The sequence below is a fragment of the Heterodontus francisci genome, chromosome 1 (genome assembly GCF_036365525.1).
Source record: "Heterodontus francisci isolate sHetFra1 chromosome 1, sHetFra1.hap1, whole genome shotgun sequence".
NCBI classification, from domain to species: Eukaryota; Metazoa; Chordata; class Chondrichthyes; order Heterodontiformes; family Heterodontidae; genus Heterodontus; species Heterodontus francisci.
This window is the reverse complement of record NC_090371.1, coordinates 187,427,301-187,454,867: the sequence shown is the minus strand read 5'-3', so window position 1 is coordinate 187,454,867 and position 27,567 is coordinate 187,427,301. Positions and strand designations below refer to the sequence as shown.

At 43.3% G+C, this 27,567-nt stretch overlaps 1 protein-coding gene across 1 annotated transcript in view; it reads left to right on the top strand.

The window, feature by feature from the left end:
• Positions 1-1,366: 1,366 nt before the first annotated feature.
• The window catches only part of ugt8 (UDP glycosyltransferase 8), a 142,840-nt gene continuing 116,639 nt past the window's right edge, over positions 1,367-27,567 (top strand). The window contains exon 1 of the mRNA XM_068039520.1: positions 1,367-2,188. Within this exon, the coding sequence (XP_067895621.1) occupies positions 1,367-2,188 (822 nt within the window). The remainder of the gene's footprint in view (positions 2,189-27,567) is intronic.

The following is a 27,567-nucleotide window of genomic DNA, read 5'->3' as shown; positions in this document are numbered from 1 at the left end:
TCCTTTGCATATGCTCATGCTCTCTGCATGCTTTCCCTCTATGCTCTCACTCCTTTCACACACTCAATCTCTCTTTCCCCTCCCTCCATCCGTCTTTTACCTTCCTCATTGACCCCTACCCTCCTGCTTTACATGCATACGATCTGTCCCTCACATGTTGTTTGTTCTTTTGCAGATGCTAGTCTCTCGCCTCACTCTCCTTTCTCTCTTCTCTCTCCTCTCTCCTCTTTCCCTTTCTGCCCAGCATTCCTACCTGTTGCTCTCAAGCTTTAGTTACTTCTGTCACAAAAAACATAATTATTTTGAACATTTCAAATTAGCTACATTTTTAGATATGTTTTAAATTGAACAAATGCTACTGGTTTATTTCATATTGGCTTGTTTGTACTGTGGTGGTGATTTTACTTTGTAACCTATGAATAATGCAAATGCCTTGACTTTTTCAGTTTGTAGAAACTTTGGTTGTGCTTAAAAGCCAGCATACTTTCAATTCATTTTAGATTGTGATTTTTGCATTCCAATCAGCTGTAAAGTCAGCTTTGGTCCTTTTTATGTAAGCAACCTTTTGCCTCTGGAGACATAAAATTCCAATTTTATCTTTTAGCAGGGTTAAAGTAATTTCATGCGGCTGTTTTACCCCATAATATTCACAAGTGAGATATGGCCCTAAACAATAGGTTTGTAAAACTGAGCTCCAAGTAATAATACCAGGGGGGTCCATATGGAATTTCCAGTCGGTCTGTTTGTTGGATTACTGTCTGTCATCTTGCTGTGTACTTTTCTTTTTCTTTTCAAATAAGTCTTTTGGCAGTCCTGTTCTCTTGTGGATAGATGGCATTGTCCTTCATAGATTTAGGTAGGGGCCACCAGAGAACATTGGCACTTAACGAAGGTTCTTAACCCAGGAAAAACTGAAAACCTTCAGACACATAGTCTGCCTACTGTAGTGGTTATGGTAGACTTCAAACTTCCACCACTTGAAGCCAAGGTGATTTCTGTTGTTCTGGCCAGCATTCCTTCCTCAACTCGCCTCTCAAAAACAAATTAACTGATGTTTTATCTGATGTGATGTGTGAGACCTTGCTGTGTACAAATTAGCTGCTCTATTTGTTGGGATAATAGTGACTGTATGTCATAAGTTGTGTTGACAGTGAAGTGCTTGTTATGTACCATATCAAATTATAATAATTTGGAAGATGAATGCAAGTTATGTATATATTGACAGAACATGGCTTTTTTTAGTTATAATTTAAACTCCATGTCCTCCTTTTGTAGAATTTCAGAACTTTTTATGGTTATTAAAAGTTGTGTAAGAACACAAGTAGTTGCAATTGGTGCTGATATTGCTTTTTCTGTATTTTCAGCCATGAAGTTGTACTTCCAAATCCTCACGCTACTTTGGTGCTTTGTGGAAATTTCAAAGGCTGCCAAAATTGTGGTTGTGCCGCCGATAATGTTTGAAAGCCATCTCTACATTTTCAAGACCCTAGCTAAGGCTTTACATGAGCATGGACATGAGACGGTGTTCGCAGTGTCTGAAGGTAGAGAGATCCCTTCATCGGATTACTTTAGACTGCTGCGGTATCCTGGCTTCTTCAATAGCACAACAGCAGATGAATTTTTGCAGTCCAAGATGAGGAACATTTTCTCAGGAAGGCTAACAGCATTAGAGCTCTTTGACATTCTGGAGCATTACTCTAAGAACTGTGACATTATGGTTGGCAGTCGGGGTTTCATTGCTCAGCTCAAAGAAGAAAAGTTTGATTTACTTTTGGTGGACCCCAATGAAATGTGTGGCTTTGTAATAGCACACCTTCTGGGAGTGAAGTATGCAGTCTTTTCCACTGGTCTCTGGTACCCAGCAGAAGTTGGTGCTCCAACACCGCTAGCCTATGTACCAGAGTTCAACTCTCTCCTTACAGACAACATGAATTTATTTCAACGAATTTCAAATATTGTAGTGTACTTAGTGTCACGCTTTGGTGTGAATTTTCTGTTCTTGCCAAAATATGAGCGAATAATGCTGAAGTACAAAATTGAGCCTGAACGCTCCATGTATGATTTAATACAGGGTTCCAGCTTATGGATGCTTTGCACGGATGTAGCACTGGAGTTTCCTCGACCTACATTGCCCAATGTTGTATATGTGGGAGGAATTTTGACTAAACCTGCGAGTCTTCTACCAGAAGTAAGGTTTGCTCATTTCCTATGCAGCTACAGGGCTTAGAGTGTTGCTTTTTGAACATCAGTGTGTAAAGGCAGAATGTGATCCTTCAAGGTTCCAGATAAGGTTTTACAAAATAATGGCTCTAAAAGATCATAGCAATAGAAGACAAAGGTTTGTGTCAATATAGAGCCTGAAACCTCAATTGTCATATTTCATTTATTTATGCCCACAAATGAATGACGTTTCAAAGCTTTGTTGTGTGACTATATCACTACTTAGAATAAGTTTTAAAAATAAATATGTAGTTTTTTATGATTAATTGCAGGTGAGGCGGTGGCGGACTGGTAACCCAGAGACCCAGGTATTGCTCTGGGGACATGGGTTCGAATCCAGAAGGTGGAATTTGAATTCAATTAATAAATCTGGAATTTAAAGCTAGTCTAATGATGGTCATGAAACCATTGTCGATTGTTGTTAAAAGCCCATCTGGTTCACTAATGTCCTTTTAGGGAAGGAAATCTACTGTCCTTACCTGGTCTGGCCTACATGTGACTCCAGATCCACAGCAATGTGGTTAACTCTTATATGCCCTCGAAATGGCCTAGCAAGCCACCCAGTTCAAACGGCAATTAGGGATGGGCAATAAATGCTGGCCTGGTCTGTGACGCCCACATCCCATGAATGAATTAAAAAACATTTTGAAAGTAAACAGGTCATGTTAGCAGGTATTGTATTGCTGTTTATGTAACACATTGATTGAAATCTAAAATCTACATTGTAATTTGAATGTTAGGAATTAATTGGTTTCTAGCCCCAATTTTTTGGCACACTGACTGATCTTGCAAGTTTTAAAAGATGGATATGGTCTTTCCCCTTTCAACACATGAATAGGAATTAGCAGAATGGTGAAAAATATTTGGGAATGCTTGATGGAATACAAACCATTTGGAATTGCAAATGTTGCTACAATCGTGTTTTGATAGCTTTAAAGGGCAAATAACTCAGTGAAAATAGATAAATTAACACTATTGTTTGACACATGGTTGCATCTGTATTATGATGTGAGATGCTTCAGCAAGGGTTCCCATCCATCTAGTTAACTCAACACCTCAACTACAGCACGGAGTTGAAATAGAGTAAGAAATTTGTTTTTAAAAAAAACTGATTCAGTGACCAACCATCATTTTTTTAATTGTAATGTCTACTGCCAATCTCATAGAACTATTACTTTTCTCAATCCCAAAATGCATAAACCAGTGTTTATAAGTAAACTGTTTCTCTAAATATTGGTAATACATACTTAGCTAATTGCAGTTGTTTTAGCTTCTGCAGCCCTTTAATTCTCTCTTATGGGTGTCATTCTTTGCTTTATGGTTGGAAAACAGATGCTGTCAATCCTTTGCCTTCATGCCCTTTGGCAAGAGGCCAGTTTAACTCTTCTTACCACCACCCCAACCTATCAATTTTATCTGTACCAGAAATAGCGATGCCAGGCATAATCCCATAATTGGAAGAATGACTGCTCTTGTGTTTTTACAAGATAGCTGGTATTAAGGCTGAGACAAAAGCTCTTTTGGAATTCAATTGAGAATAGTTGAAGTTAGGTTTTGGAGAAAGACTCCTCGGAAAAGTCATTTGCAGATCTCTTCTTATCTAAAAAGAATTTTTTTTTTGTAAGGTAAGTAGTAATTCAAGGAGAGTGACCAGAAAGTTCCATCAAAGGAAAATTTCGCGTAGGAGTATTTAATGGAGCAAATCAAATGTATAGCACAAAAGGGTGTGCAAAGTAAAGGAAAACAACATGATCTTAATGCAGTATTATATACAGATTTGTTTTTATATTTGAATATTTTGTTATATTCATGGGATGTGGCAAGGCAAACATTTATTGCCCATTCCTAATTGCCCTTGAGATGGTGGTGTGTTGCCTTCTTGAACTGCAGAAGTCTGTGTGGTTTAGATAGACCCACAGTGCTATTAAGTAGGGAGTTCCAGGATTGTGACCAAGTGACGAAGGAATGGTGATACATTTCCAAGTTGGGATGGTCTGTACCTTGGAGGGGCACTTGCAGGTGGTGGTGGTCCCATGTGCTTGTTGTCCTTGTCCTTCTAGCCTGTACAGGTTGAGGATTTGGAAGGTACCGTCCAAGAAATCATGTTGAATTGCTGCAGTGCATCTTGTCGATGGTACACACTACTGCCATGGTGTGCTGGCAGTGGAGGGATTGAATGTTCCAAGCTGATTAGTGCCAATTAAGTGGTCTGCTCTGTTCTGGATGGTGTCGAGCTTCTTAAGGTGTTTAGAGCAGCACTCATCCAGGCAAGTGAGAGTCTTCCATCACTCTTGTAACTGGTACCTTTGCAGATGATGGAGAGGCTTTGAGGAGTCGGGAGGCGAGTTGTGTGCTGTAGAATGCACAGTCTCCGACCTGCTCTTTTAGCCACAGTATTTATGTAGCTCGTCCAATTAAGTTTCTGGTTAATAGTGACCCTCAGGACTGTTGGTGGGAAATTCAGTGACAGTAATGCTGTTGAATGTCATGGGCAGGTGGTTTGACTCGCTCTTGTTGATGGTCATTGCCTGGCACTCGTGTGGTGGGAATGTTACTTGCCATTTACTGACCCAAGCTTGAATGTATTCCAGGTCTTGCTGCATGCAGGCAAGGACTGTTTTTCAGTATCTGAGGAATTGTGAATGGAACTTGTTACGAATGACTGCTCCACTCAAAGTCCCCAATCAAGATATACAATTCTGATTATGGTGGGAGAACCGCACTGTTAATTCATCCCATCCCTCCACAGATCGCCTGACGTTTTAAACTTTCCAAATTAAAGACCCAACCAAATTGTACTATCTATTAGCCCTTGAATGAGGCTAACCAAACCAGGTGTCTTTTAAATCAACAAATTATCTGTTTAATTAGAAAAACTAAATTCTTAAACACTATGAACATATAAACAGCATTTAAAATGGGAAAAAAATAGAATCCTTGCAAATTCACGCTCCTGCTGGAGATAAAGTCCAGTGTTGCTTGAAGTCCTCACAGCTGTCCAATGGGGAGAAAAAAGGTTCTTCAACAGTAGAATAGTCCGTAGTTTAATTCTAGCAGTAAGTGATGCTTTCTTTCTCCAGCAATGACCACAGTAGATCAACAACTCACAACCACTTTCAATAGAATCAATCTGGCTTTAGAATTTTGAGACTTAAAAATGTAGTCACAGTTTAAATTATCAGAGATCTCTGTTTTGGTTTGACTTTTTAAAAAATTTTGAGAGAATTATAAATAAACAGACTAAATTCTCTTCCTTCAGTTTAAATGAGCTGAGAGCTCTTTCAGGTGCTAACACAGCTGTCTGCCTGAGTCTTTTGTTAGAACAGTCTGTTCTAACATAAGCCAGTTCAAAATTAAATTGTAACAAATTTATTTCTTGATGCTCAATCCGAGTGGCTGTATCCAAGGTAACGAGAATGCACCCTTTGAATCGCAGTCTCTAAATGGCTATCTCCAAGGCATCGAGAATGCACTCTTTGACTCAGTCTTTAGAGCTTGCTGCCTTAAAGCAGTACGGCTCTTTTCCGGCCTTAAAGGCACACCGCATTCTTCCCGGGGGGAAAAAAACTACAGGATCATAACACAACACTGTAAAATCATCCCCATTTCTGACCTTTTATAATGGAAGGAAGTTCATTGAGGAATCAGCTGAAGATGATTTGGGCCTGGACACTACTCTGAGGCGCTCCTGCAGTGATGTCCTGGGCTGAGATGATTGGCCACCAACAACCACCATCTTCCTTTGAGCTAAGAATGAGTCCAGCCGGGGGAGAATTTTCTCTGATTCCCATTTACTTCAAGTTTACTAGGGTTCCTTGATGCCACGCTTGGTCAAAGGCTGCCTTAATGTCAAGGGCAGTTACACTCCTCCCACTTCAGGAATTCAGCTCTTTTGTCCATGTTTGGGTCAAGGTCGTAAGGGGTTCTGGGGCAGAGTGGTCCTGGCGGAAACCAAAACTGACCATCGATGAGCAGGTTATAGTGTGTAAGAGTTTCTTGATAGCACTTGACACCTTCCATCACTTTGCTGATTGAGTAGACTGCAGTGGTGATTGCATTTGTCTGTCTTTTTAAAGATAGGGCATACTTTCCATATTGTTTGGTAGATGCCAGTGTTTTAGCTGTACTGGAATAGCTTTGTTAGGGGTATTACTTGTTCTGGAGCACAAGTCTTCACTACAGCTGGGATGTTGTCAGAGCCCATAGCCTTTGCTGTATCCAGTACGCCCAGTTGTCTCTTGTCAGTTGAAGTGAATCAAATTGGCTGAAGACTGGCATCTGTGATGGTAGGGATCTTAGGAGGCTGAGATGGATCATCCACTTGGAACTCTCACTGAAGATGTTTGCAAAAGTTCCAGTCTTGACAGCGTGCTAGGCTCTACTCTTCTTGACGTTGGACTAGTTCTTGAGCTGCCACCTCCTGTTAGTTGTTTACTTGTCCACCACCATTCACAACTGGATACGGCAGGATTGCAGAGCTTTGATCTGATCTGTAGGTTATGGGATTGCTTAGCCCTGTCTATAGCTTCTGCTGTTTAGCATTCATCATGTCCTGTGTTACAGTTTCACCAGGATGGCACCTCATGTTAAAGTATGACTGCTGCTGCTGGCATGCCTCTCTATAGTAGTCATTGAACCAGGGTTGGTTCCCTGGCTTGATGGTAATGGTAGAGTGAGGGATATGCCAAGCCATGAGGTTAAAATTGTGTTGGAATACAATTCTGTTGCTGCTGATGGCCTGCAGTGCCTCATAAATGACCAGTTTTGAGCTGCAAGATCTGTTCTGAATCTATTGCATTTAACACAGTGGTAGTGCCCGACAACACAATGGAGGGTTTCCTCAGTGTGAAGATGGGACTTTGTCTCCACAAGGACTTAGGGTGGTCACTCCTTTTGATATGGCCATAGCTGCATCTGTGACGGGCAGCTTGGTGAGGATGAAGCCAAGTAAGTTATTTTTTTTTTTTTTTTTTTCCCCCCCCCTCCTGTTGGTGTTCTCACCACCTGTCGCAGGCCTATTCTGGCAGCTATGTTCTGGGCTGGACCAGCTCTGTCAGTAGTGGTGCTACTGAGCTGGTCCACCACCTAGAGGTACATTCTGTGTCCTTGCTACCTTCAGTGCTCCTTGCAAATGGTAGTCAACATGGAGTATTGATTCATTAGCTGAGGGAGGGTTGTAAGTGGTAATCAGGAGGTTTCCTTGCCCATGTTTGGCCTGATGCCTTCAGACTTCACGGGGTCTGGAGTCAATGTTGAGAACTCCCAGGGCCCCTCCCTCCCGACGGTTTCTCACTGTACTGCCGTCTCTTGTGGGTCTGCTGGTAGGAGAGGACATATCCAGTAATGAAGTTTGGGATGTTGGCTGACGGGTATGATTCTGACAGTATGACTGTCAGGCTGCTGATTGACTGACTAGTCTGTTGGATAACTGTCCTAATTTTGGCACAAGTTCCCAGATAGTAAGGAAGATTTTGCAAGATTGACTTGGCTGGCTGTGCCAGTCTCGTGCCAAGGCAGATGCCAGATGGTCCATTTAATTTTATTTTTTGACTTAGTCATAACCGGTTTGTGGCTTGCTAGGCCGGTTAATGAGCGCATTGCTATGGGTCTAGGGTCACGTATTGGCTAAACCAGGTAAGGACTGCAGATTTCCATTCCCATGACCATATCAGAAGGAATGATCACCCCACAGGCAGGTATTTCTGTCGTCGCAGACATGATTCCAGGATGGTATGTTGCCTCTCTGCTGCAAAGGTCATGGATATCTCCAAGTGGCTACAGAGCATTCTGGAGGGCGAAGGTGTATAGCCAGAGCTCGTAGTCTACATTGGTACAAATGATATAGGAAGAAAGAGGGATGAGTCCCTGTATACGAAGTTTGGGGAGTTAGGAAAGAGATTATCAAGCAGGGCCTCAAAGATAGTCTCCAAATTATTCCCAAGGCCAAATGCCAGTGCGTATAGAAATAGGAAAATGCACCAGTTGAATGCATGGTTGAAGAGATGGTGCAAGAGGGAGGGCTTCAGATTTCTGGGAGATGGGGACTGATTCTTGAACTGCATTTGAAAATATTTTTAGCCAGCACGTAACAAGCCCAACAAAAGGGGGCGTAATTCTAGATTTAGTCTTCGGTAATGAAGCTGGGTAAGTGGATGAAGTAGCAGTGGGTGGCCATTTTGGAGATGGTGACCACAATACAGTTAGTTTTAGCATAGTCATGGAAAAGGACAAAGATAAAACAAGATTAAAAGTTCTAAATTGGGGGAAGGCGAATTTTATGAAGCTGAGAAGTGACCTGGCGAAAGTGGACTTGATACAGCTACTTGAAGGAAAATCAGTGGTAAACCAGTGGGAGGCATTCAAAAGTGAAATTATACAGGCACAGTGTAGACATGTCCCCACAATGATAGAGTGGCACTGCCAAATGTAGAGTCCCCTGGTTATCTAGAAGCATACAGGATAAGATGAAGCAGAAAAAGAAAGCTTATGACAGTCACAAAAACGTAATACTTTAGAAGGCCTAGAGGATTATAGAAATTGCAGGAAAGTTTATAAAAAAAAAAAAATTTAGGAAAGCAAAGTGAGGACATGAAAAATTATTGAATAAAATCAAGGCAAACCCAAAGATGTTTTATCAGTACATTAAGAGCAAGAGGATAACTAAGGAAAGGGTAGGGCCTATCAAAGATGTACAAGGGTGTGGATGCAGAAGATGTGGGCACGGTTCTTAATGAGTACTTTGTCATCTTGAAGGAGAGGGATGATGCAGACATTGTAGTAAAAGAGGAGTGTGAAATATTAGATACGATGAGCATAATGAGAGAGGAAGTACTCGAGGGTCTGACATTCTTGAAAGTGGATAAATTGCCAGGGCTGGATAGATTGTATCCCAGGTTGTTAAAGGAAGCCAGGGAGGAAATAGATGCGCTGAGGATCATCTTCAAATCCTCGCTAGATACAGGCGAGGTACCAGACGATTGGAGATCTGCGAACGTTCAGGGTTCTGACGAAAGATCACTGACCTGAAACTTTTAACACTGCTTCTGTCTGCACAGATGCTGCCAGACCTGCTGAGTATTTCCAGCACTTTGTTTTAATTTCAGATTTCCAGCATCCACAGTAATTTCCTTTTATATTAAATGTTTATTTTCTTCATTGATAATTCTGAATGATAAAATTTCAAAATTTTATCAGAACTTTTATCTTTTGTTACGCAAGAGAAATGCTTGCCTCAAATACAGAATGGTGTTACCCCAGACGCTCCAGCCTTAATGTGATATTTTAATTTTATCTTGTAAGTGGCAAAATCAGGCAATAGAAGGTGCAACAAGTAGTTTGGCATAAACCTCTCTATATTTACATTATCTCAATCCATAATTTGTCATCTAATGTTGAAGGAAAAGCCGTTGTGCTTCTAGGAATACTTTATTAGGAATTGGGCTTAATATGCAGTTGTGTAAGCTAGAAATATATTAATTCTTTAATGAGACTCACAGGGGTGTTTTACATAGGCTCAGTATATCACTGACCTTTTAGATCTTTTTAAATGCATCTTGGTTTGTGGGTTTAAGAAATGTCAGGGATATGGCCAGTGGCTAAGTAGCTGTGAATTATCCACAATGATCTTGTGTGCAAACCTCCATCTGAAGAAAGTACAAAAGAATTTTGTTTTGAACTCTACACTTTTTATAAAAATCCAGAAACGTCTAGTTACAAAGAGAAACAATGGCTCAAAATTTGCTGGAGCAGGGCATCTCGCGATAAGAATTGTTAATTATTTTTTTTTCCCCTCGTTCTTCATCTCCAGTTAATTCTCTGACCAAATTGCGATATGTGCAAATTGATAGTGAGGCGTGTCTGTGGGGCATCTGGGACCTTGATGAATGATGGGACCAATAGTCTATCCCCCTAACCAATGAAACCTAAGGATGGGAAAAGAAACAGCAAATAGCTGAAGTGGAAATAGGGTGAATTAGAGTCATTTTACGTATGGAAAGAGATAAAGAGAAAGAGAGATTGGATTAAGTGAGAGGGAAAAGTAAGAAAAAAAAATGATGTATTTTAAAAACCTCGAAGAATAATTTACCACCTGCAGGAGTGAGATTTGTTCATTTTCTGGGTTTCTGCGGTTGAGTAGGATTGCAGGAACTTTAGACCTGGTAGTTGAAAGTGTCCTTGCGTTGTAAAATACCAACCTTAACTTTTCTGTGAGTTTAATTCGTATTTACGGTGCAAATCCAGCAATTTCTCAACTCAGACAATTGATGGATATCAGCTTTTGCAAGGCTACTGGTGGAGCGGCAGCACAAATCGTCCAGAAATTTACTATTTGAAACTTGCATGGTATCTCCTCTTGCTTGCAAATTACTGGATGTTTTACTAATGAACACATGCATTTTTAACTTTGTCATTTTGCTAGCAAGTCTTGTCCCATTATGAAATACTGCTGTGTTGTCGTTAGATGTCACCAGATCACTTTTCCATTTGAGATATGGACTGTTTATTGCCTGTCTCTCTCCCCTGAGAAGTTAGTATGGACCACCTTCTTGGAAGTGTTGGAAATAGAATGTCATTCTTCCTTCACTGCTAGGTCAATATTGTGGAATTGCCCAAGTCTGTCGAGAGGAATATGGAGGTTGTTGTGCTCCCACAAAATTGCTCTTGGCCTTCTTGGAGAAAGGTGAAAGGTGCATTTGATGTAATCTTGGATGTAGATTGTACATGTTGCAGGAGGTGGCAAAGATGAATCAAAATCAACTTCCTCTCCTGCCCTTAAATAGTAGAAAGATGGACTGTGTACTGTCTCACACATCAGAGGTGCGATGGTACACCATTCATGAAGTAACTCTCAAGAGAAAATGGACTTTGTCTTTTTAAAAAAAAAGCTTTATTTTTTTTTTTAAAAAGTGAACAGTGGTCCAAAATGGCCACCGAGAAGGGGACTAACCTTTTGTATATTTAAATAGTCTGCCGAGGGCAAAGGACACATCTTCAAAGCCAAAAGGTGGTGTTGTTAACCCTTCTCACCAATCGGAGAAACATTCCAGAATTGAATGTCGTCTTCTAAAACAAAGGAAGTGTGAAGTAGCCACGTCCTGGGCCTGAGAGCGATCACCATGGGAAAGAAACCAGAATGTCTCCTAACAGGAGGCGAGAAGTGACAGTTTTACCTTTTTAAAAAAAAACAGCCAGAAAGAGTGAGAGACTGACCCAGAAGGTGAAGCTACTTGCAACTACTGGCATTTCTGAAAGCCAGAAAGCACATACCCTGCTGGAAAACTACATCATACAGCAGAGAAAGAACTGGAAATGACCCACCATCTTCAACAGAACCTTCAAACAAAAGAGAAATGTACAATCATCACAGGCCTTCAACCCTCTAACTCTGGTCCCAGGAGAATTCAACAGGTTTATCGTAAACCTTTCTCTCCCGCACCCCCACAACCCCGGCTAAAGCCCACCTACCGCTTTCCTTTTATCTGTTTCTCGTGTGTGTGTGTGTGTAATATATGCACATACACACAGATACACATACAATTTTTTTCTTATCCTATTAAAACTTGTCATTGTTATGGTAGAGTTTCAGTGTCAGAATAAATATCAAATCGAGTATAGAAAGCAAAGCAGAGAGAAGGGGGATTGGATTAAAAGAGATACAAGACAAAGGGGGGGAAAAGTAAAAAATTACTTTTTTTTCAATTTCCCAACAGTAATTAAAATCTGAAGGAATGAGACTCCACACAGTAATTAGGCCTTATCACACCATTCAAAGGGTATTTACACTGGAAAGGACAAACCCTAGCTTTTTCTGTTGAGTTTAGTCTGATCTGAGGCAAGTAAAGGGACTTTGCACTATTTAACGAATTTGAATGGTGAGCCAGGTGGTGAAATACAATTTTCACGCTGCTTTTAGAGGAGCAGGGCATCTCAGACAGCAGCCTCCTGATTTGTGTTTAAATGTGCATGCAGATTTTCATGGAAATAATGGTAAACACAGTTATCCTCACTGTTATTTCTGTGGCATAACTCAGCCCAATATTAATGTGTTTGAACTTCAGTAGTTAATGTTCTAGAAGCGACATTTCTTTTTTTAAAGAAAAGTAAGTGGAATATTATTATTGGATATAAGATTTGTATTCTGTAATTTATAAAGGAAAATATATGTATATGCAGTGGATTGAAGAAAGTTCTACAATCTTGTGGATATTTCTGAATAAATAGGGTTATGGAGCACTCAGTTGGATTGCAGGAAAGGTTTTTTGATCAATTGCATTGTTTCATAGATAGGACTAGATAGGCCGTCCATGTCTCCGTTATAAAGACGTCTGCAAACGCGACATGAAATCGTGTGACATTGATCACAAGTCGTGGGAGTCAGTTGCCAGCATTCGCCAGAGCTGGCGGGCAGCCATAAAGACAGGGCTAAATTGTGGCGAGTCGAAGAGACTTAGTAGTTGGCAGGAAAAAAGACAGAGGCGCAAGGGGAGAGCCAACTGTGCAACAGCCCCAACAAACAAATTTCTCTGCAGCACCTGTGGAAGAGCCTGTCACTCCAGAATTGGCCTTTATAGCCACTCCAGGCGCTGCTTCACAAACCACTGACCACCTCCAGGCGCGTATCCATTGTCTCTCGAGATAAGGAGGCCCAAAAGAATGGTAAACACAGTTATCCTCACTGTTATTTCTGTGGCATAACTCAGCCCAATATTAATGTGTTTGAACTTCAGTAGTTAATGTTCTAGAAGCGACATTTCTTTTTTTAAAGAAAAGTAAGTGGAATATTATTATTGGATATAAGATTTGTATTCTGTAATTTATAAAGGAAAATATATGTATATGCAGTGGATTGAAGAAAGTTCTACAATCTTGTGGATATTTCTGAATAAATAGGGTTATGGAGCACTCAGTTGGATTGCAGGAAAGGTTTTTTGATCAATTGCATTGTTTCATAGATAGGACCAGAATATGGTACTACCAGTTAGTGTCAGCCTGTGACTAGCTCTATAGTTACAGCTGTGCATTCATTAACCGTTTGCTGCACTAGCAAAACTGACTCTTACAATTAGACTTGAATGACTGCTGTACACCCTGGTAGTTTGCATGATATGCTGTAATATAAGCATTTTTAAAGTTTGCTTTTTCTTTTGTGACTTTGGTTGAGAGGCTGATGGTATTTGCACAAATGACCATGCATAAAGGGAGTGCTAAAGAATGTTGTTTCTTTCAAGCAGGGGATAGATTTTATCTGTTTAGTTACCTTTTCTTTTGGATTAAACACTTGAAAATGTCAGTGGTATACAGCAGACCTTTCAATGCTACTGGCTATTCTTGTGTCATATGCAGTTTTATTTGAGCTTCGGACTAGTGAGGTTGTAACTACATCCAGAATGTCAGCAAGTGCATCAGAAGGGAATCGATTTTTTTTTTTTTTTTCTTTTTTTGTTCATGGGATATGGGGGCTTCGCTGACGAGGCCAGCATTTAGTGCCCATTCCCAATTCTCCTTGAGAAGGTGGTGGTGAGCTGATTTCTTGAACCGCTGCAGTCCATGTGGGGTAGGTACACCCACAGTGCTGTTAGGAAGGGAGTTCTAGGATTTTGATGTAGTGACAGTGAAGGAATGGCGTTATAGTTCCAAGTCAGGATGGTGTGTGGCTTGGAGGGGAACTTGCAGCTGGTGGTCCCATTCAACTGCTGCCCTTGTCCTTCTAGGTGGTAGAGGTCATGGGTTTGGAAGGTGCTGTCTAAGGAGCCTTGGTGCATTGCTGCAGTGCATCTTGTAGATAGTACACACTGCTGCCACTGTGCATCTGTGTTGAAGGGAATGAATGCTGAAGGTGGTGGATGGGGTGCCAATCAGGTGAGCTGCTTTGTCCTGAATGGTGTCAAGCTCCTTGAGTGTTGTTGGAGCTGCACCCATCCAGGCAAGTGGAGAGTATTCTGTCACACTCCTGACTTGTGCATTGTAGATGATGGGGAGTCAGGAGGTGAGTTACTCGCAGCAGGATTCCTAGCCTCTGACCTGCCCTTGTAGCCATGGTATTTGTGGCTACTCCAGTTCAATTTCTGGTCAATGGTAACCCCCAGAAGGATGATAGTGGGGGACTCGGTGATTGTAATGCCATTGAATGTCAAGAGGAGATGGTTAGGTTCATTCTTGTTGGAGATTGTCATTGCCTGCCACTTGTGTGGCGCGAATGTTACTTGCCACTTATCAGCCCAAGCCTGGATATTGTCCAGGTCTTGCTGCATTTCTACACAGACTGCATCAGTATCTGAGGAGCTACGAATGGTGCTGAACCTTGTGCAATCATCCGTGAGCATCCCCACTTCTGATGTTATGATTGAAGGAAGGTCATTGATGAAGCAGCTGAAGATGGTTTGGCCTAGTACACTACCCTGAGGAACTCCTGCAGTAATGTCCTGGGACTGAGCTGTTTGGCTTCCAACAACCACAGCCATCTTCCTTTTGTGCTAAGTATGACTCTAACCAGTGGAGAGTTTTCGCCCTAATTCCCATTGACTCCAGTTTTGCTAGGACTCCTTGATACCATACTCTGTCAAATGCTGCCTTGATGTCAAGGGCAGTCACTCTCATCTCACCTCTTGAGTTAAGCTCTTTTGGCCATGTTTGGACCGAGGCTGTAATGAGGTCAGGAGCCGAGTGGCCCTGGCGGATCCCAAACTGAGCATCAGTGAGCAGGTTATTTCTGAGCAAGCACCGCTTGATAGCATTGTCGACGACCCTTTCCATCACATTGCTGCTGATTTGGGAGTAGACTGATATGGCGGTAATTGGCCCAGTCGGATTTGTCCTGCTTTTTGTGCACAGGACATAGCTGGGCAATTTTTCACATTGCCAGGTAGATGCTAGTGTTCTGTACTGGAACAACTTGTCTTCAGTATTATTTATGGAATGTTGTCAGGGCCCATAGCATTTGCAGTATCTAGTGGCCTTCAGCCATTTCTTGATATCATATGGAGTGAATAGGATTGGCTGGAGACTGGCACCTGTGATGCTGGGGACCTCGGGAGGAGGCCGAGATGGATCATCCACTTGACACTTCTGACTGAACATGGATGCAAATGCTTCAACCTTGTCTTTTGCACTGATGTGCTGGGCTCCCCCATCGTTCAGGATGGGAATGTTTGTGGAGTCGTCTCCTCCCTGTCAATTGTTTTAATTGTCCAGCACAATTCATGACTGGATGTGACAGGACTGAACAGCTTAGATCTAATCTGTTGGTTTGTGGGATCGCTTAGCCCTGTCTATTGCATGCTGCTTCCATTTTTTGGCATGCAAGTAGTACAAAGTTGTAGCTTCACCAAGTTGATTCTTCATTTTTAGGTATGCCTGGTGCTGCTCCTGGCATGACCTCCTGCACCCTTTGAACCAGGGTTGGTCCCCTGGCTTGATGGTCAAGGTAGGGGGGTGGGGGGGGGGGGGTGGTGGTGCTGGTATGCCGGGCCATGAGGTTAGATTGTGATTGAACAGAATTCTGCTGCTGCTCATGGTCCACAGTGCCTCATGGATGCCCAGTTTTGTGTTGCTAGATCTGTTTGAAATCTAGCCCATTTAGCACGCTATGTAACACGGTGGTGGGTACCCTGAGTGTGAGGACAGGACTTTGTCTCCACAAGGCCTGCGTGTTGGCCACTCCTACCACTACTGTCATGGACAGATGCATCTGCGACAAGTAGATTGGTGAGGACAAGGTCAAGGAGTTTTTTTTCCCTCTTGGTTTCCTCACCACCTGCCACAGACCCAGTCTAGCAGCTTTGTCCTTTAGGACTCTGCCAGCTCGGTCAGTAGTGGTGCTGCCGAGCCACTCTTGTCCCCCACCCAGAGTACATTTTGTGCCCTTGCTACCCTCAGTGTTTGTTCCATTTGCTGTTCAACATGGGGAAGCATTGATTCATCTGCTGATTATCACCTACAGCCCCTCCTCAGCTGGAGGTTTCCTTGCCCACGTTTGACCTGATGCTATGAGACTTCATGGAGTCCGGAGTCAATGTTGAGGACTCGCAGCGAAACTCCCTCCTGACTATTTACAACTGTGCCGCCACCTCCGGTGGGCTGGTGGCGCAGTGGTTAGCACCGCAGCCTCACAGCTCCAGCTCAAGCGATCCGGGTTCGGTTCTGGGTACTGCCTGTGCGGAGTTTGCAAATTCTCCCTGTGACTGCGTGGGTTTCCGCCGGGTGTTCCGGTTTCTTCCCACAGCCAAAGACTTGCAAGTTGATAGGTAAATTGGCCATTGTAAATTGCCCCTAGTGTAGGTAGGTGATAGGAGAATGGTGGGGATGTGGTAGGAAATATGGGATTAATGTAGAATTAGTATAAATGGGTGGTTGTTGGTCGGCACCGACTCAGTGGGCCGAAGGGCCTGTTTCAATGCTGTATCTCTATGACTCTGACTATGATCTATGACATACTCAGGAATGGTGGTGGTGGTGTCTGGGACATTGCCTGCAAGGTATGATTCGTGGGTATGACTATCAGGCTGTTGCTTTTTGGCATAAACCCCCAGATGTTAGTAAGGAGGACTTTGCCTAGGTCTTATGCCTTTCCTTAGACTTTGTAGCGGTTTGACGCAGCTGAGTGGCTTGCTAGGCAATTTCGGAGGGCATCAAGAGTTAACCAGATTGCTGTGGTCTGGAGTCACACGTAGGTCAGACCAGACAATGCTTTGATCACCACTAGAGTAGCTCTTTAATTCCAGATTTATTAATTGAATTCAATTCCGAGCCCATGTCCCCAGAGAGCATTAGCCTGGGGCTCTGGATTACTAGTCTAGTGACATTGCCAGTGTGCCACTGCCTCCCCCTTATTCTAAACGTCTTCAGAGATCATGGGGGTGATGCTGCTCACATCCCAATTTAAAAAAAAATGTATTGCATTAGTTTTCGCTCCTTGAATTTTTCATTCATTGTCTCACATTTTTCAGAGTTTTTCAAGCATTTTCCTTACAAATTTCACTCTTCTGCTTTTTGACACCATATTGTATCTCTCCTGAAACAAGCTAACTGTGTATGATCTATGAGCAATTTGAATTTCCCAAACTTTGTATTTAGAGGATTAGCACAAGACATCTCCCTCCAAACATTATTTTATTTTTTAAATGCTGATCAAAGTAGGTACACTATTGCACATCGTGAAGATTTCTGTCTAAGAATAACGACTCTGATTTCTTTTAAATCACTTTTGTGGCAAAGAAGGTGTGTTTTATAAAAGAACTTTCCCTACCTGGAGCGGGGCAGAGGGAGCTGGGAGCACCATAAATACAGCCCGGGGATCGGATTGTGTCCTTTCCTACCTGAAGTGGAGCAGAAGGAGCCAGGAGTGCCATAAATACAGCCCAGGGATTGGAGCGCAGCCTTTCCTACCTGGAGCAGAGCAGAGGCAGTTGGGAGCTGGGAACGCCATAAATACAGCCTGGAGATTGGAGCAGGACCTTTCCTATCTGAAGCAGAGCCAGTCTGAGTCTTTGTGTCAGCGTGCGCTGGGTTTGAAAAGTGCAAAAAAAACCCAGTGACATCATGGGAAATCTGTAAGCTGATTGGGTGGCAAGTAACAGCTGTTATTGCCTGTAAATAATTTTAAAAAATCAGAGGAAAGTTTTTTTTTTAACAGTGATTGATGACAACGCTACGTCATCAGAATGCGCCGCGGTGCGCACATGCGCACACGGTCTCGGGCCATCTGCGCATGTGCTGCGGTCCGGATTGCCAGGACCAGTTTGCGTATGCGCAGACGACGTCATCGCGTAACGTCATCTTCCTCGGGGAACACGCCAGGTTGGCCTTTGCGCATGCGCAGACTGGTCGTGGCAATCCGGACCGCAGCGCATGCGCAGATGGCCCGAGACCGTGTGCGCATGTGCGTCAATCGTCCGAAAGCTTCGGCGCGAGTTTTTGAAAATGGAAGGAGGAGCGGTTTCGTCGGGCATTTTATCTCAATTATTTAGTCATTTTGGACATTTGCTTCATTTTTATTAGACAGAGGAGATTGTTCCAAGGTAAGTTGCTCTGAAAATACATTTCAAGGGGGGGGGGGGGGAAGGGAGGGAGGAACGGGTGGGGGGGAGGGGGGAAGGGAGGGAGGGAAGGAAGGGAGGTCGGGGGGAGCAGCGGAGTGGAAGGGGAGTGCCTTTTTCTGTGCATGCGCCATAAACACAAGGACTGGCTGATGAGATGGAGCCAGTTAATTTGCCCAACAATTGTCCGGAAACACCTTCGGATGGAGGTGGCCACGCGCTGGACATCAGTCGCGTGCCACAATCCATGGATCCTGAGCGTTTCACCCCCTGGCCTAATGATCTGATGGACCATACATACACCTGCCTGTTCAAAGCTCCACTTCCCCCACCTGCGGTACCCTCTCCTTGCTGTTTAGTTACACAGTCACCTGTTCCTGCACCCATCCAAGCAGTGCACGTGGACACACAGCCACATGTTTCCCCATCCGCCCTTGAAACAACCATGCAGAGCCTTGTGAGACTCCGCAATTGCCAGCTGCTGCCTGTCAAGCAGAGAAGGCGTCCAAAGGGGTCAAGCACTTGGGGAACATTCAGCAAGAAGAGACTGAGCACTAAAAGAAACAAGCATGCCGTGTCCAGTGGTAGCACAAATGTGGATGCTCTTGCTGCGTACACAACTGGTGAGATGGGAGTGCAACCACACCATTCTCCATCCTCAGTGTTGCTTTAAGGCAAAGGTAGATAAGAGTGAAAGAAATGGAAGATGATGCTGATAGTAGTAGGCAGGATTAAATGGGAATGGATGGGAAGACGCATGGGTAGCATAACCACTAGCAGGGAACAGCTGGGTTAAATGGCCTGCTTTATGTTCATAGTCCAAAAGAAATGTGCTTCTTTTTCCAGCACCCTCACATCATTCATGTTTTCCCTGAGAGCAGCATTGAACCATCACGAGATAGGGGCAGTTACATCATCCTGACTCCTACAGCTGAGGTGGGTACTAAGTGATTCATTGGCCTATACTGCAGAGCATAAAGCATGCGCAACAGTAATTTCATTGGAGGGAGGGAAGCTCTGACACTGATGTTCTTTCATTATTTCCTTTCGTGTAAAATGTGCCCTTGAGAAAACAATCCTTGACACTTAAGGACAGCATTCCAGCAAAGGAGGCAGTACAGGAGATGACACAAGGATGTGATGATTCCTGCATCTGAGGTGGGTAATAAGTGCTTCATTGGCGACGTTATCAATTGGTGCCTTCACTGCAGAACTTAAAAAGGTGTGCGCAACAGTAATTTCAGTGGATGGAGGGAGGCAAGCTCTGACTCTGATTTGCTTTTCTTCTTTTCATGTAAAACATGCCGTCGAGAAAACAATCCTCGAGACTTACGGTCAGCATTCAAGCAACGAAGGCAACTGGATCATGCTGCGGAGCTCATCACGATGTGGAAAGGAACATTGCATTTATGGATGAAGTGGGAGTGCACATTGGGATGCGCTTGGGGAACATTCACCAAGAATAGACTGAGCTCAGACTCTTGTGACTTTGCCTTCTTCACATGGACAATACAGTAGTGGAATAGAGAGCCAAGCGTTCATTCACCACAAGGCTCTCCAGGAACAATCTCTTTAGCTGTGCATAGCAGAGACTCGGCCTGTCTAACGGGAATGCTGGACACAACACTCATGTATCCATGCACAGCAGTTCCTCGGATACTTAATGAACTTAATAAAACTTTTCAATAATTAAACCCAGAATTGTTGAGGTTTTGTTTTGCATGCTATTTCCCCAACTTTGCAACTGCACTTCAGATATTCAACTATGGTGGAGGTAGGGGGGTAAAGGAGGGGTGGAGGTAGGGGGGTAAAGGGGGGGTGGGTGAAGAGGGGGTGGGGAGAGGGAGCATGCAAAATGCAGGGACCAGACAGTTGCAATGCCTGAAGTACTGTGGAGAAGTAGAGAAAGCAACTGGGTAGGGGAGAAAGCAACTGGATTGGGCATCCGCAGCTGGAGGGAACGGCTGAATGGAGAGGGCCGTAGAGAGCCGCGGGGAGCGAGCGTGCGAAGACCTTGGTGTCACCGGGTCCAGGGACTGGCCACTAAGTCTTTTGCTGTTGTGTTTATGGCGCATGCACAGAAAAAGGCACTCCTCTTCCGTTCCGCTGCTCCCCCCCCCCCCCCAACTCTCCCCCCTTCCCCCCCCCCCCCCACTCTCTCCCCTTCTCCTCCCCCCTCCCCCTCCCTCTTTCTCCCCTTCTCCTCCCCCCTCCCCCTCCCTCTTTTTCTCCCCCTCCCTCTCCCTCTTTCCCTCTTTCTCTTCTTTCTTCCCCCCCCCCCCCCCCCCCCCGGCACCGCTACCGCTGGTCTCCCCGCGCTGCTCTCCCCGGCCCGCTCCACTCTCTCACTCTGGCCGTTCTATTCTGCCATGTGTTTGTTAGGTTTCATCTCTGTGATTTTTTGAGCAGCGTCATCTTTAGTCCTGGCAGCTGCTACAGTCGCAGGCTGTGACGTTTTCGAGGCACATGCTGTATCTGCGCATGTGCCAAAACAGCGCCACCTACCGATCGCGTTGTCAACAATTGCGGTCTTTTTTTAAACGCTCAATGAGCTACCTTGTAAGTGAGGTTAGTAATACTAAGGTTTTTTAATTAGTGTAATTTATTAATAATTACTAATTAGAATAGTGCTGTTTGGGCAGAGTGAGGCAGAGTTGCGTGTGAGGGATTTCACTGAAGAGGGGAAAGAGGTGCTCTTTGCAGTCTTTCTTTTCTTTTCTGCCTTTTCAGCTTCCACGGTGCAGGGGAAGAAGCTGAATGGCAAGTAACTGCTAAGTTATTCCACTAGCAATAATTAGTTTGTAAAGCTAAGTAATGGCAGGGCAGCTTGGCCAAGCAGAATGTGCCTCCTGTGGCATGTGGGAAGTTACGGGTGCACCATGTGTTCTTGACGCAAACATCTGCAGGAAGTGTCAGCGGCTGCAGAAGCTTGAGCTTCGGGTTTCGGAACTTGAGCAGCTTGAGTCACTGTGGCGCATGCGCGAGGCTGAGAACTACGTGGATAGCATGTTTCAGGAGGTAGTCACCCCGGAACTTGAGAGCACAGGCTGAGGGGGACTGGGTGACTGCTAGACAGACAAGAAAATCAAGGCAGGTAGTGCTGGAGTCCCCGGAGGGCATCCCACTTTCTAACCGGTATTCAGTTCTGAGTACCGGTGGGATAGAGAGTTCCTTTGGAGAGTGCAGCGAGAGTCATGACCAGAACACCATGTGTGGCTCAGCTGTGCAAGGAGGGGAGAAAAAGGACAAGAGAGCAATAGTAATAGGGGATTCTATAGTTAGGGCAACAGATGGGCGTTTCTGTGGTCGCAGACATGATTTCAGGATGGTATGTTGCCTCCCTGCTGCAAGCGTCATGGATATCACCAAGCGGCTACAGAACATTCTGGAGGGAGAGGGTGCACTGCCAGAGGTCGTGGTCTACAATGGTATCCACAAAATAGGAAGAGAGATGAGGTCCTGCAGGCTGAGTTTAGGGAGTTAGGAACAAAATTAGCAATCAGGATCTCAAAGGTAGTAATCTCCGGATTACTCCCAAGGCCATGTGCTAGTGAGTATAGAAATAGGAAAATACACCAGATGAATGCATGGCTGGAGAGATGGTGCAGGAGGGAGGGCTTCAGATTTCTGGGACATTGAGACAGGTTCTGGGAAGGCGGGACCTGTACAAACTGGACAGTTTACACCTGAACAGGACTGGGAAAAATATCCTTGCAGGAAGGTTTGCTCGTGCTGTTGGGGATGGTTTAAACTAGTTTGGCAGGGGGATGGGAACCTGAGCGTACTCTTAGGACGATTTCAGGGCAGGGAACAGGAGGCAGAAAATTAGCGAGTGACTGAAAGACAGAAGAAGCAAAGATTAAAAAGTGTTCACAGAAATTTGGCAATGTTAAAGGGTATTTATTTAAATGTAAGGAGTTTGGTAAATAAAGCTGATGAGCGGAGGGCATAGATGGACACATGGCAACGTGATCTCGTTGCTATAACGGGAACTTGGCTTAAAGAGGGGCAAGAATGGCACCTCAACTTCCCTGGGTATAGAGTTTTCAGACGGGATAGAGAGGGAGATGATAAAAAAAGAAGGTATGTCGCATTATTAATGAAGGAGCCAATAACCGCTTTGAGGAGAGATGATATGCTAAACGAATTATCAAATGAGGCCATATGGGTGGAGCTCAGAAATTTAAAAAGAAAAAAGGGGCAGCCACACTACTAGGAATGTACTATAGATCCCCAAATAGTGGGAGGGAGATAGAAGAACAAATATGTAGGCACATTTTTGAGTGCAAAAACTATAGGGCAATAATAGTTGGGGATTTCAACTACCCCAATATCCACTGGGATGCAAACTGTGTGAAGGGCACAGAGGGGACAGAAGTCTTGATCTGCATTCAAGAGAACTTTTTTAGCCAGCACGTAATATGTCCAACGCGAGGGGGTACAATTCTAGATTTAGTCCTTGGTAATGAAACTGGGCAAGTGGATGAAGTGACAGTGGGTGACCATTTTGGAGATGGTGACCATAATACAGTTAGTTTTAGCATAAGCATGGAAGAGGACAAAGATAAAACAGGAGTGAAAGTTCTAAATTGGGGGAAGGCAAATTTTACAAAACTGAGAGGTGACCTTGCGAAAGTGAACTGGATACAGCTACTTGAAGGAAAATCAGTGGGAAACCAGTGGGAGGCATTCAAAACCGAGATTATACAGGCACCGTGTAGGCATGTCCCGATAAAGGTTGGTACTGCCAAATGTAGAGCCCCCAGGTTATCTAGAAGCTTACTGGGTAAGTTAAAGCAGAAAAAGAAAGCTTATGATGATCACAAAAACGTAATACTTTAGAAAGCCAGAGGAGTATACAAATTGCAGGGGTGAAGAAAAGGAAATTAGAAAAGCAAAGAGAGGACATGAAAAATCATTGGCAGGTAAAATCAAGGAAAACCCAAAGATGTTTTATCAGTACATTAAGAGCAAGACGATAACTAAGGAAAGGGTAGGGCCAATCCGAGATATGCAAGGGAACTTGTGCGTAGATGCAGAAGATGTGGGCAGGGTTCTTAATGAGTTTTTTTTTGTCTGTCTTCGCAAAGGAGAGAGTTGAGGTAGACATTGTAGTAAAAGAAGAGTGTGAAATTAGAATCGATTCTGAGGGGTAGGATCAACTGCCACTTTGGCACGGATTAATCAGGGATAGTCAGCATGGATTTGTTAGGGGAAGGTTATGTCTTAGTAACATAATTGAGTTTTTTGAGGAAGTAATGAGGATTTATGAGGGTAGTGCAGTGGATGTGGTCTACACGGATTTTAGTAAGGCATTTGACGAGGTCCTACATGGCAGACTGATGAGTAAAATGAAAGCCCACGGGAATGTGGCAGGTTGGATCCGGAATTGGCTCGGACAGGAAACCAGGGGCAGTAGTCGACTGGCGTTTTTGCAAATGGAAAGCTGTTTTCAGTGGCGTTCCACAGGGCTCAGTGCTGGGTCCCTTGCTGTTTGTGGTATATATTAATGATTTGGACTTAAGGTGAGAGGCATGATTGCAAAATTTGCTGTTGCCACAAAATTTGTCTGTGTAGTTGATAGTGAAGCTGATAGCCGTAGACTCCAGAATGATAGCAATGGTTTCTATGTTTGATTGATTTAGTGGGTGGAAAAGTGGCAATAGAATTCAATCCAGAGAAGTGTGAGGTAATGCATTTGGGGAGGGCAAATAAAGTGAGGGAATACAGAATAAACGAGAGGATATTGAGAGGGGTAGAAAAAGTGAGAACTTTGCAGTGCATGTGCACAGGTCCCTGAAGGTGGCAGGGCAGGTAGATAGTCGTGAAGAAGGCATATGGAATGCTTTCCTTTATTGGCAGAGGTATAGAATACAAAAGCAGGGATGTAATGCAAGAACTGTGTGAAATGCTGGTTAGGCCACAGCTGGATTATTGCGTACAGTTCTGGTCACATTACAGGAAGGACATAATTACTCTGGAGAGAGTACAGAGGAGATTTACAAGAATGCTACCAGGGCTTGAAAGTTGCAGCTGTGAGGAAAGATTGAATAGGCTAGGGTTGTTTTCACTAGAACAGAGGAGGCTAAGGGGTGACTTAATTGAGGTGTACAAAATTATGAGGGGCCTAGATAGAGTAGACAGGAAGGATCTGTTTCACCTAGTGGAGTGGTCAATTACTAGGGGGCACAGATATAAAGTGGAAGGATTAGAAGGGACATGAGGAAAAACATTTTCACCCAGAGGGTGGTGGGTGTCTGGAATTGACTGCCAAGAACAGTGATGGAGGCAGAAACCCTCAATTCTTTTAAAAGGTTCCTGGAGATGCACCTGAAGTGCTGTAACCTGCAAGGCTATGGACAGGTGCTGGAAGGTGGGATTAGATTGGGCGGCTGGTTTGTTCGGCCAGATTGATTGACTGAATGGCTTCCTTTTGTGCTGTAATTTTTCTTTGATTCTATATCTACTCGTATGTATGTATGTGTGTGTGTGTCTTTAAAACTAGTATCTAATGATCCTGCAGCACACCACGTGATGCACTTGGCATATAGGACAAAAGATCCCAGGTTTGATCCTTGACCTGCAATGAGTTATCTCGAATTCTGGCCAATATCCGGTAATCCCTGCTGAAGTTGTGTATTAAATGCGGGCTGAGAATAGGGTAGAGCTCCCAGTAATTACCTCTGAGCACTTGCGAACTTTTGCTTGCCGAATAGGTGAGGTAATGGCCTATTGCTGCCCTTGGAGCCATACGAGTGTGTAAATTACTGCTTTTGGAAGAAGGTGGATCAAAGGGGATAAATTTTGAATCTCTCAAATTTGTGCACACTTATTTCCTGCAATCTGATTTTATCAGCTCTGGCAGTAAGTCCATTTGCCCCTTTATCTTCATCCCTTGTAGTTTCCTATAGTGATCCCTAGAAGAGTATTGGTTTAAACTGCTGAATAGGAAATTGAATAAGTTGCAGATCCCTTTCCAGCTTCAAATAACCATGCAAAATATAAATATTCGATCTGCCAATGTCTGCAGTATCAGGTCCCCAATACACTCAATAGTGTAGTGTGGATCGGTGTGTAGGATGAGGTGTAGAGCAAGGAAGTGATATTGGTAAGTACAGTGAAATTGCATGTAGTTTTATTTTTTGTGTAATTGTACTTTTACTAGTATTTGGTGACTCAGGTACTGTTAACTATTTAATCTGTTTGCTAATTCAGGCAGAGCTGTTGGTTAATAGAGGTGTCAATTTAGTATGAAGTATATTTGTATACTTTGTTACCAACTTGAAACTTGCCCTTCATGTGGGAGGTTTACAGAAATTGAGTTGAAGACTAAAGGAGAGAATGGGATATTGACAGAGCAATGCATGCATTTTATTTTAAAAGCAATCAACACAGAAGTTGACTGTTAAATTAAGTATTTAAAATCCAATTAAAGCACTCAATTGTTTTTAGTCTTTACTTTTTCTTTTCCTGCTTTAATGAATATCAAAACTCAGACTACAGCAGCAGAGTCCACGTGAAGGCTCGAACCACTGGAACGTTGTGTGGTTTTCATTCACATATTGAATTAATAATGAATTGACTGACTTGCAACGTTAACTCTGCTTCTCTCTGCACAGACGCTGCAGACCTGCTGAGTATTTCCAGCATTTCTTTTTATTTTGAATCAATAAATGTTGATGCATATACTTGTCCATATTTTCCCCTTCTCTGCGTATGTTGCTTTATGTCAATTGATGTGCTATACAAATGCGCAGACATGAAATTTCAAAACATCACTATTACAGATGCAGAGTGTCAACTGTGGCTTAGTTCGTAACATTCTTGCCTCTTAAGCAAGTTTTGTTGAATAATTTTCTTTGGTCTACTGACTGAAGGTCTGAACTTTTTTTTGGGATAAATTTAAAAAGAACATTTATGACAGGATCCCTGCTGATCACCTAGTTTGATGCATTGTAGCCTACATTGCAAAGGACTGTGAGGAGGGAGATGAAATGTCTGCATTTCCCAGCAAGAACTAAGATCCAGGAAGTTTAAAGGAACGACCTGTTTTTTTTTCAGCAAGCAGAGAAATACTGCTAACTGTTATGTTTGAATGACTGAGTGAATGTGATGTTACAAAGCCCTCCCAATCTGTGGTTTTTAAGTGGTGTTTTTCTCTGCAGCAGAGAAGCAGCATCTGGACTCTGACGTGAGCAGATCCTAAGTGGCTCTGTCGTGCACGCGCGTAAAGGAAGAGGTTAACTTTATCGTACCTGGACTGAACTAACAAAATGATAAATAACCTTCACCTGAGAATGTGCGCATGTGAGAGAGAGGGCGCGCGCTCTCAGGTGAAGGTTGTTTATCATTTTGTTAGTTCAGTCTAGGTACGATAAAGTTAACCTCTTTCTTTGTTAACTTAAGAAAACCTGTCCGATTTGGTGGTGGTTCTGATCATAGGAAGTAAGTAATCAAACACCTACTGAATTGGCCATGATATCCACTTTAAGAAAGAATTAAACCTATTGTGGTTAAACAAGGAGAAGGAAAAGAGGGAAGCCCTTTGACCCCTCCTCACTTGACTGTAACACTTCTGAGTCACAAGATTCCAGGTTCAAGTCCTACTCCAGGGCTTGAGGACAAAATTAATTACTGAGGAAATATTGCATTGTCAGAGGTGCTGTCTTTCGGATCAGATGTTAATCCAAGGCCCTAACTGCCTGCTCGGGTGGATTTAGAAGATCCCTTGGAACTATTTTGAAGAGCAGGGGAGTTATCCCTGGTGTCCTAGACGATACATTTCTCTCAAACAACATCACTGAAAAATAGATCATCTGTTCATTATTACATCGTTGTTTGTGGGAGCTGCCATGCGCAAATTGGCTGCTGTGTTTCCAACAATACAACAGTGACTACATTTGAAAAGTACTTCATTCACTGTCTAGTACTTTGAGATGTCTGGTGGTCGGGTCTTTCTTCAGAAGAATTTACTGTTGCCATTGATTGACAGCATGTAAACATAACTCAAATTTTCCCTCCATTGTATAGTATTGAAGCAATAATTAAATTTATTGCCATAGAATTGGGAATTTTTTTTGCCATCAGTAACATTGCAGTCCATTTCAACTGTGGATATACATATGATGTATGATGCTGTGTAAATAGTGTTTTGATTTTTGTTTATTCCCGCCTGGACCAGTGATTTTCCTCCCCACCCCCCAAATTGTTGGTACTGTTAAAGCACATACAATACAAGGCTGATGCTTCATTTGGCTCATCCAGTGTTTAATACTTTTAAGTCTGTAGTTGATTACCAATTGGTGTGAGTCAC